General features: G+C 43.6%; 1 protein-coding gene across 1 annotated transcript in view; it reads left to right on the top strand.

The window, feature by feature from the left end:
• The first annotated feature begins 298 nt into the window (after window positions 1-298).
• CCN6 (cellular communication network factor 6) overlaps window positions 299-11,361 on the top strand; it is a 13,789-nt gene continuing 2,726 nt past the window's right edge. The window contains exons 1-3 of the mRNA XM_064448558.1: window positions 299-369; window positions 8,231-8,553; window positions 8,977-9,219. Coding sequence (XP_064304628.1) covers window positions 299-369; window positions 8,231-8,553; window positions 8,977-9,219 — 637 coding nt within the window. The remainder of the gene's footprint in view (window positions 370-8,230; window positions 8,554-8,976; window positions 9,220-11,361) is intronic.

Raw genomic sequence — 11,361 nt, 5'->3', positions numbered from 1 at the left:
TCTAACCTGTGGTTTGGGAAAAAATACAACTCTTTTTCTGTGTCTCTCCCATGCCTTCCCCTCAAGGAAGGTTTTGGGGTAGGACGTTGGCTGGGACCTTATTTTCATTTCCATCGGGAATGTTTTTTAGCTGGCACACAAACTACGTGTGTAAATAGCCCAGGAGTTTGGGAAGATGCTTTACTATTTCCTCCTATAACTAACAATGGAAACCTTTTGAGAATCATATGAGCTTTGGTGGACGTTCCCATGTCTCCTGACATGCAGGATTAGCCACTGTGCTCAAATATTTATCCTGATGGTGCGTCTCTGTGAGGAGCAGCTGGCTGCCTGCACTGCAAAGCGCCGGCCAGCTGTGGAGGCAGAAAGGTAGGGGAGGCTGGAGCTGCCGGCTCCAGAGCAGGGCTATGAGGAGAAAACCTGCTTTGCGAATATGATTTCATCTGATCCAAGTTTATTCTGTCACAGTGAATTCTGCATCAAATTAAAAAGAGAAAGCAGAGCTGCTGCACTGTATGCAGAATTGGCCAATCCCAGCGTGTAATAGGTTAGCTCAGCACAGTTACACTTCTTTGCCTTGCTTGGTGGGTCCCCAATCTGTCTTCGTTTTTATTCTTGTCTCTGCCTTTACTCTTCCTGGCCTGTATTTCATAGTCTGTGCCTCTCTGGATGGATTGCACTGAGTTTGCTCCACAGAGCTGTGCAGAGTGCAGGCTGATCCTGTTTAGCATGTACAGATATTTTAAAATGATCTGCTAACAAGAAAAATGAAAGTTCAGCCTCTCTTTACTGACAAACATTCAACTCAATTCTGAGAATTTCTTGTTTCACATGGTTGGTGGTCATGGAAAGATGAAACATTTCAGAGATGCGTCCTTAGGAACATAGGCACATTATGGCATCTTTTTTTGTGTTTAAGGCCTGTTAGAAGAAAATAGGATATAGACAACAACCTGCATAAATCAGTTTCAAAAATAGGACCTAGACATCTTAAATCACTGTGTAAATATCTTCATAAATCAGGTAGCGTGTTATAGGTCAGAGAAGCTTTAAAAATTACTTTGGAAGTAGACAACAGCTGAAATAGAAACAGTATCACGCTGCGGGGAACATGGAGCTGCCCTTGTACAAAGCATTTCTACTCCTCCGACAGTGATCTTAGTGTCACACATGGCCTTGCTGAAGTGGGTATGAAGGATAAGATGAATTTCTGTCCCATTGAAAATATCGCCATCATCTCAGGAGAAGTTCCTCACTCAGCTGCATTGAGGAATGTACTGTTATTGGTGGTGCTCCAGGAGGAGAGGTAAAGAGCCTCTTTGAGTGCAACTCATGTCTGAAACTCAGTTTGAAGAGAAGCAAAAGTGGCCCAAATTTACAAAAGTTGAGCAGCTGACCAGCCAAGGAGGAGAGGTGCCTCACAATACCTCATTGGTGGTGGACGAATGGCTCCTCTGCAAAGGCCGTTGCAGCACCTGGCCCGAGTGATCCAGCTGGGAACTTCACCACATATTTGAGCAAGGCTAAGCCCAGGAGCTGGGGCACACCATGCTGCCCAGGAGCAAACTCGGCCGCTCCCAGCAGGGAGATGTTTGTGTCTCAGTTTGGCAATAGCAAGCATACCGCTTAGCGAAGCCCATTGGTGTTTTTGGAACATGGTTATTTTGAAGAAGGCAGCTTCTTTGCAAAGCCCAAGCGAGCAAACAGCATGTGAGACAGGATGAGCCAAGGGCAATACGTTGTCATATAATGCGCCTATTTTGTTTTACTCATCTGTTTGTTTTTTTTGAGCAAAGAGACGCAGGCAGTAGGTCTGACTGACTGAAATAGAGGAGTCTCTTTGTAACATCCACGCACAAAAAGCGACAAAACAGGACAACGTGTTAAAACCTCTCTGCCACAAGGTGAGCACCCAGCCCTTGTGTGTCTCTGGGACTGACACCCAGTTATTAGGAATGACTGAATCCAGCCCTAGCTTTGCTGGATTTTGGTCACAATACAATAACTCCGCAGGGAGTATTGAAAATCCTGGCCCATAACAAATATCAATAATGAATACTTCTGACATTTTGTCTAAGACAGTGTATCCTGTTAGAATGCGTGGTTATTTTCATTTATGGGTTTATATCCCATACTTCTCCATCTCTCAAGGCAACGGACTTACATGGCATATTTCACAGACAGGAAGATGATTTTTCGGCACCAGAGAAATGAGTGCAGTATGTAGAGATCACTGAATATACAACCAAATTACATTTCTATTCAGGGTAGTATTAGAATGGCACCAGATAACAGAGCAGGTTTAGTTCAGGAAATGAACAATGCTTTATGTGATCAAATCTGCACGGGAGATTTGGCAAGAAGGATGCATACAGGCAAACTATTGCTGAGTCTGGACATGGCATTAAGAACATTAATTTTTAAGTTGTGGGGGATCACTAAAGATCCACAGGAGACAAAAAGGGCACACAGCCTCCATTTATTTAAATCAGAGCCAATACTAGGAGAGACACAGACTATAATACTAAGTCAAAGCATTGGTGCATTATTTATGCAAAGGAGTTAGTGTTGCTGTCTTTGTGGCCTTATGGCTCCTTTTTCAATACACTCAGGGTTCAGTACTGCAGCTACTGCAAGCTCCAGACAGCCTCAGTTAATACATTTGTTAGGGAGAGGTGATGAAAGCACATTATTGCTTTGGAGAGCTGAGACCTGCTAGTAGGAGTGCTGCTCCTAGCACCAGGCCCGTCTAGGGCTGAAGGAGCATGCTGGTTGCTTTGTACACATGTAAGCAACCATCCAGCCACATAAAATCACATTTTAATGTGTTATACCACCAGAATGTCTTCTTCAGGGAGGAACCTTCCTCCCACCCCTCCCAAACCCAATATTTTCAGTCAGTCAGTCAGTCAGTCAGTCAGTCAGTCAGTCAATCAATCAGCTTAATTATACTAAAATCCCAGTTTCCAAAGTCTCACTCTCTGATCCTAAAGATATCGTGCTCTCTAGGTGATTTCAACAAAATACACCAAATAAAACAAATGGATAATCCTACAGGAACATCTTTCTCCTGTTTCCCAACACTGGGGACCATTATCCACAGCAGACCAGTCTTTGCCAGCTCGCACAGAGCATTCCCAGCCCTGCACTGGCCACATGTTTATTTCTGCAATGCAAAGAGGAATACCACATTTCAAATGAACTGTGTGTTCTCCTGCAGCCCTAGGAGGAGGAGAATGGATGCGCTAGTCCTCTGACCTTACCCACTTCTTCCAGGCTGGAGAGCGAAAGGGGTGTCTTTGGGTTTGCAGGAGAAAACTCTACCTGGGATGTCCTCAGATAGCCTGCGTTGTTTATTATTATCACTCCAAAAGGCTGCCAGAAGAGGTCTGGCAGTCTCCACCCTTGGAGGCTTTCCCCAGACCCAAATAGAGAGAGCCCTGAGTAACCTAGTCTGATCTCAGAGCTGAACCTGCTTGAGCAGGGGTTGGACTAGAGACCTGCGTCTCTTCAAACCTCAAATATCCTTCCCAAAGAAGTTGTGGACTATCCTTCTCTAGATATATTAAAAACCTGCCTAGACACAGTCCTGTGCGCCCTGCTCTAGGTGTGCCTTCTCAAGCAGGGGGGTTGGACGAGATGATGTCTAGAGGTCCCTTCCAACCCTTACCATTCTGTGATTCTGTGATCCTCGGATCCTATGCAACAAGCTGTGTTTTGAAAGTATACAGAAGAGATTTTTGAGAAACCTAGGTACTATGTTCATAAGCTTTTATTGGGAAACACAAGGATTGAGTCAGGCCGGGTCTGTACCGTTGCATACTCAGAGGAACATCTCTGAGATCTGCAGCATCCACGTGGTACCTAGGTACTGTTATGTGACAAAGTGGTTGTGCCAAAGAACAACAGTTTTTCAGTGATATACAGCTGACTGTTCAAGAGTTTGGAAGGGTGGTTCAGGATTAATTTGTAACTGGAGAGAGCATGTGGTGCTCCAAGCTGGGGAGCAAACCAGAATTGCTCGGACTGGATTACATTTCATACTCCCCCCACTGTCCACGCGGCATTGCTGTGTGAGCATGGTCTTTGGCAGCCTCCCCTAGTCACTCCTGGATTTCACAGGAGGTGACTGACTGAGGACAAATGCAAAGGAGGAGCATTCACCACGGCACCAGGAGCACCAGTGTTACAGGGGTGGAGCTTTTATCTTATCCTGGAGACACTCACTTGTTGGCCTAAAATCAGGCACATCACCTCGGTAGCATTAGGGCGGAGGAAATTTGGAGATCTGAAGATCTGTGTTTAAGCAGGGTGGCATAGCAGTAAGACAAGGTGCATACTTCAAGGAAATGTACGGTTTGGGTTTCCTCGTTAGGATCCCACGGAAGGAGGCAGTGCAGAATATGTGCTAGCATTTTAACACACTACAGCATCTCTTTCCCTAGTTAGGTAGCGTGTACTGACAGTGTTAATTTTTATGCTATGATGCTGCTAGGCACAATACATTAGAAATTTTGAGAAACTCTGCTTTCTCTGTCTCAAAAAATACACACATTTGGGGCTCTGCCCTTCAGATTTTACAAATTCCTGTAATGTGGACATAAAGACAAGTTGAAAATAACACTACATTTCCAGCAGCAAGATTTTAGGAATCAGATGTCACCCCATCTGACCTTAATTAAGTCAGGCAGAATCTGCTGAAGCAGCTGGATGGGATCGAGCAGGGTGTGAAAATCTGTATTCTGATGCCGGGCAGAGAAAAGAAGATCGGTTGGAAATTTCAGTGTGAAGCTGGTTCTGTATGAAGTGGAGAATTTCAAGTGTGAATGTGTGTATGTGTTCGTGCATGTGCTGGGGAAAGTAGGGTTGGCAAGGGAGACAGAGGAGAGCTTTGTGTTCAGTGCTTCCTCTGACACAGCTCAGCCTGTTCCCTATCTCCCAGTTTCACTTCTGAATGTGCAGGAACATGCGGTGGCTCCTTTTTCCCACCATCTTCATCATCCCTTGTACGCAACAGGTAAGTTCATTAAAAAGAAGAGAAAGATTTCTCCCTTCCTCACCCTGTCCCGGCTTAAAGTTTTTATTTGCTTAATGACAAAATAGATTTCAGAGAAGCATATTTGTCATAAAGAATAACAAGCCATTCACTACTCCTGAGTAAATTTCATTTGCAGCTTATTTACTGCATCAGTCTTGATTTTGCGATTTTTTTCATTCTAATCTGTACATTAATATAATTCTGTGGAAAGAAAAGTGTTAGGGAAGCTTAAATTGTCAGTGACCTTGCTTTTATTTTCTCTTTTTCTTTTTTAAATATAAGCACAAATGGTTATCTGATGCAATAAGAAAGTAAACATCTTGTCCATGCTCATAGTCCATATATTTATATATGTATATATACACAGTAGTCTGACTTCAGGCTAGTTTTACAAATGAGAAAGGCACCTGGGCTGTGTTATGCTTTGTCTCTTATGAGAAAATGTTAAGTGATAGCTTTTGCTGAAGGTATTTTTGTCAAAGGCCAATTTCATTATTTATTTACTTAATTTTGAAAATACACTTTAAGTGTACACAGTGTATTTTGCCTTTATGATCAAGATGAATGTCAAATGGAGAATTTTCAAATTACTGTCTTCCTCTGCTAGCTTTCTGTGTATTTAAAGCCAGACTAAGATAACCAAACATGAGCAATAGTACATTGCCTACTTTTGCTATTTGCTTATTTATGCCATACAGACCTTGTTCAATCTTTAAACCATAAAAAAACAAACGACAACACATGAAGGGCTGCTATACAATGGTTTCATTTTCTGATCTGCCCATAGGATCAGGAAAAGTATGCAGTGGGCTTGTGTGATGTGGATAGCTTTGGTATAGAAACTTTGGGAAGCAAGAATTAGAAAATATTTGGCCTGTAAACTCTACAAGCAAAGTTTAAATTTTCATTGTAACTTAATCAATTTTTGAAGATTTTTCAGGTAGACTGAGCTTTTCCACAGTTAAAACTCTCAAGCTATTTGCCTGATGGTGTTTCTGTCACTGGAAAACTTTGTAGTCTTACACCTCTCAGTTGACAACTTTCCCTAAAAAATAGGAGAGAAAAATCACTTCCTTAGGTAGAATTCTGTAGGTTTAAAGCGCATTTTAATTTGTAGTACAAACTAAACACACTAGTCGCAGCACACAGATTATTTCCTGCTACACATACCCATTTTGAAATGCGATATCAGATTTAAGCCACATAACCTCATATAGCTGGCACATGGCCAAATTCCTAATTCTAATACTGTGCTTAAAAAGAAAAAAAGCAGCAAGAAAGTGAGTTTCCTAAAGCAACCATACAGTGTTGAACACTGCTGAAGGTATAGGAACACCTGTTTTCTGTGTATCTTGTTTCCAGAACAAGCCTTTAAGAAGCTTTACACTCCAATGCATACATTCATCAAATTAACGTTATGGTTTATAGGAAAGGCTTAGCTGCCTAAAAAAGTACACTTAAGTTAGTTGCTTCTATATTATTGCTGCATTTAGGTAAAAAGGATTAGAAGAAATCCTTTATGAGCAAATGATTAACAAAATAACGCATTTATGAAACTGTCTTCTTCGTGCTGCATGGAATACCACGTGACATTGTTTAATATTAATTTATTATATGAATTGCCTCTGTGAATTAAGATGTATCTTAAAAATCATTCAGCCAAAGGAACTTGAAAGCTACTACTTTGGAGCTTCATTAGTAGCTGTGGATTAAGATATCGTAAGTATAGTTATAAATGACCATGAAAAATAGAAATTAGTAGTAGAAAAAAAGCCTTTTAAAAGGTCATTTACTGCTGCATGCAATTAGGCCAGCTCAATTATGCTGCGGGAGCTTTCATGGGATATGACATATGAAATGCTGAACTCTGCAGACACTTCCAGTTTGAAAGTTGAACTGAAAGGAAACCCAGCAGAACGACCCCTTCCTCGGCTTTCCCTTAGTGTCTCTCCCGGAGGCGGTTTCTGTATCAGCAGACCCCTGCCGTTTGGAGGAACAGAGAGAAACTGATAGGTGGGGCTTCATGCGCCCAGAAAAATTTAGGCGATATATTTTTTTTTTCTGCAGGCTAGATGGTGATACTGGCACCTGATGAGGGGCTGGCTCTTGTCGTTCCCTCTTGCTCTTTGGGCAGTCAGTGCTGCTTGATGAGAGCAGCTCCCAAGCCGTACATTGTACTACTGGCCAAGTACTGTGTGTGCCCCCACTTAACTATGGATCCAGTCATCCGTGATGAATAACTATATCACGATCTGCATTTCTGCTGCAATCAGCAGCATGAAGAGATCTAATGCTAAAATCTGAACTGTTACGTTTTAGATGTGGTTCTTCAAAAGAGCAGATTGAATATAGCTGTCTCAAATAGATGCTTTCACACTCTGTGCTGACTTAATCTTCCCCCATGCCTTAGAAAAATAAACCCATCGAGAATTACTTAGGACCTCCTTTTCTTAAAAAAAAATTAGAAAATAAAAAGACATGAAATCTGAGACAGAATGTGGAAAACAGTAAGTTCTGGCTAGATCTTGAAGTAGGAAGCTACTGCTGATACAAATCTCTTAGAGGTATGTCTTTGCCCTGTAAGCCCCAGATTCAATGAACACTTACTCATGCAGATAGACACACTCTTAGAAAATGCCCTATTAAGCTCAGTGCAACTACTAGCCTCCTGTATTAGGTTTCAGTTTTTGCATCCAGCACAAGAGAATCTGTAAATGCTATAATGCTCCTTCCCAAACAGCTACTCAAATTCAGAAGTATCACTCAAAAGAGATTTACTATTTTAAAAGGCTTTTGCCATCAGAAGTGGCACACAGGCCAGTGGCTGGCTATCAAACAGTGGGAGGAATCAAAAGCTAATTAATTTGATCAGAGGTTTGAGGGAAGGAATATTTAAAATAAATCCACCGCCTACTTTAAAACGCTTCTTTTCCTATTTTAGCTCTACTACAGGTTTTGTTCTATTGAAGGCAAAGGAAAGGCCAATGAACTGTGTTTCACGCAAGCAGTAGACCAGGCTCACTGATGGAATGACACCTCAGTGCATGACAGTGACTGATGAAATTTGTCCTCTGTCTCCTACCTAAACCTCAGAGCCTCTCACTTTTTGGATCCTGAGGGATGAGAAATGTTAAGTCTCTTCATGCAACTTCACAGTTTTTTCCATCCCAACTTTATTTTATGCTATCTCAGCTACGCACAATGCATTCAGCTCTCAAAATACCCCACTGTGTGTAAGTTTTTCCACAGCCCACCAGTGAAGCCTGGAGAAAAACCTTCAGAAACCAGTGAAGTCCACCAGCGCAAGGAGGTTTGTCACTGGCCGTGCAGATGCCCGCCTGTGCCAAGCTGCACCCCTGGGGTAAGCTTGGTGAAGGACGGTTGCGGCTGCTGTAAGGTCTGTGCCAAGCAGTCAGGAGAGACCTGCAATGAAGCAGACATCTGCGATCCCCACAAAGGCCTCTACTGTGACTACTCGGAAGACGAGCCTAGGTATGAAACAGGCGTGTGTGCATGTAAGTTGTTCTTTCATGTTCCCTTCTTGCAATCCAGGAGGGTGGGACCATGCAGGTGAACGGTTTTGGAGGAAAACTCTGCTTGCTGGTGCTGCACAGCTTTGGATAGGCAATTTATCCTAATTTAGTCCTCTGACTGCTCAGTCAGAGCATCTGAGAGTAGGGCTGGGACTGTCTTTAAATTTACCTGCGTATGCATTAGTGAAACCAGCTCATTGTGCGCAAGCCTGTTACTTGCAGACATGTTGATGAATGATTTAAAGTTAGGTGGCTGTAGTTATCGCTGGGCATAAATAAAGAAACATATGTGCTTGGGCTGGGAAGAACTCGAAGCTGTGGGTGCAGTAAATGCTGATCACACCAAACTGCAAGTGGGAACCATGTGCTCCTCCTGTGTTAGTAACTGTTGTTTACCATTTTCAGATCTGGTAGCTGTAGGATGTGAGCTCAATGGAGTTTATTATCTTAATGGGCAGACCTTCCAACCTAACCCGCTTTATAAGTGCCTGTGTGTCAGTGGTGCGATTGGATGTACACCTGTGTTCACACCAAAACTAGCAGCAAGTCCCTGCACCAGGGCCACGGGCAGAAAGCGGCCTGGACAATCCATCTGTGGGCGCGGACAGCACAAGCAGCTTCCATCAACAAACTACAGACTGATGTCAGGTGTGCCTGGCTACACTGGTAAACTTTTCTGTACGTGAGCCTTGCTTCATTTAGCGTCGCTGGCTCCAGCAGCCAGGCAGGCAGCACACTGGCAATTTCTCAGTTGTTGCTCAAGGCCATTGCCAGGGTGACTGGTCTGTCCCAATTACCCCTCTTACTCTTAGGTCACAGACTCTTTTCTCTAAACCTGATGAACATGAAAAGCAAAAAGCCTTTTGGCTTCTGTCACCAGGGAATTGGCCAAAGCTACCTTCAACCCATCTTTCTGCAGTGGCTTACTACTCATCAGATCAGACCAATTAGGGTTGCTGGTGGACAGCCATTTCGCAGCCTGGGAGCGGTCTCGCTTTCTCTGGCTTTGTGATGGTAGGGAGTCTTGGTTTTCACATACGTATATTAACATGTTGCAGCCCTCTTCTTTAAACAGAAGCAGAACATTATAGAGACCGCCTTGAGGCTTTAACCAATTTGCAAAATTTCAGGTCACTGGAAGGACAATCCTCCCCCCAGTTTCTCCTCTATCCAGTCTGATCAAAATCATACCACAGTTATCCAGGCAGTTCTGCCAGGGTCAGCTTATATTCCCTTTCACCTCATTCTTGCTCTGCTGCTAACACTGTAGTGCTCTTTTCCACTTTAAGCAGCTATCCTTGCCCTTTCCCAGCCACAGCTGCCTGCGCTTGCGCTGTCTCCTTCCCTGTGCATCTGCACGTTTCCATGGTGAAACTCATCTTTGGTACAGCTAATGTGGGTACCAGAAAGCTGAGCCATTTATTTGGTAGCAACTTGAATTATGGGGAAATTATCACCGGAATCATCATCGTGGATGAATAAAATAAAACTAAAAGCTTCACAAAGCTTATCAGAAAACCTTCATAAAAGACTGCTGAGTAAATAGGTAGATGCACATAGGTCAATTTGCAGATAAACAAACAGACCCGCTTAGAAAATCTGAAGCTCAGTTTGGGCAACTTCTAACATGTTAGCAGTGGTTATACTAGTCAGCGAAAGAAAAAAAGCAGCTCATCTTTACTTCAGGATTGTGATACAATACCTATAACTAGTATCAAAGCCTTTTTACAGAAATACACTTAATGCTGTGTATAAAATCACACTTGGAAAGGCAACTGACTTCGAATGCTTATCTGATCAAAGGGAGAACATAACACTTTGAAAACAATGGCAACCAAAGCCGGTCGAGGGAGGGGATTGTCCCGCCCTGCTCTGCGCTGGTGCGGCCTCACCTCGAGTGCTGTGGGCACTGTTGGGTGCCGCAGGACATTAAGGATATAAAGCTACCAGAGAGTGTCCAGAGGAGGGCCACGAAGTTGGTGAAGGGTTTCAAGGAGAAACCATATAAGGAGTGGCTAAAGTCACTTGGTTCGTTCAGCCTGGAAGAGACTGAGGGCAGACCTTCATTGTGGCTTACACCTGCCTCACAAGGGGAGGAGGAGGGGCAGGCGCTGATCTCCTCTCTCTGGTGACCAACGACAGGACCCGAGGGAATGGCAGGAAGATGTGCCAGGGGAGGGTTAGGTTGAGTATTGGGAAAAGGTTCTTCCCGCAGAGGGAGGTGGAGCCCTGGAACAGGCTCCCCAGGGAGGCAGTCACGGCACCGAGCCTGACGATATTCAAGAAGCACTTGGACAACCCCTCAGAGACATGGGGTGAATTTGGGACTGTCCTGTGCAGGGACAGGAGTTGGACTTGGTGATCCTTGTGGGTCCCTTCCAACTCAGGACATTCTGTGATTCTATGATTTGACCCCATGAAATATATTAATTGGGTTTGTGGGTATTTCAGATACCTGGAGAACTTTGTAGCACATCAATGGATCAAAAAGCTGAAGTCCAACCTTCCGTAACTCCTTCCATGAGTAGACTGCAACACTGCGCCTCACAGCATTTATTCAGGAATTTGAATCAACTGCACGGCATAACCCTGAGAAAAGATTCCCAGCGTGCAAAGTACACTTCCTGTTTGACTTGGTTCAGGGACCCAAGCCTGTCCCAGTGGTGGCCGTACATGCTGAAGGATACTATTCTTCAGGTGTAGAAACCCTCTGAAGAAAAGCACCTTGAAATTTTTGTTTCAAAGTGAGGTTTTCCCCCTTCCCTTTCCCAGTGCAGCAGAAGTGAAGTA

The sequence above is a fragment of the Phalacrocorax carbo genome, chromosome 3 (assembly GCF_963921805.1).
Source record: "Phalacrocorax carbo chromosome 3, bPhaCar2.1, whole genome shotgun sequence".
Taxonomy (NCBI): domain Eukaryota; kingdom Metazoa; phylum Chordata; class Aves; order Suliformes; family Phalacrocoracidae; genus Phalacrocorax; species Phalacrocorax carbo.
The sequence above is the reverse complement of the archived record's forward strand: the minus strand, read 5'-3'. Positions and strand labels throughout refer to the sequence as shown.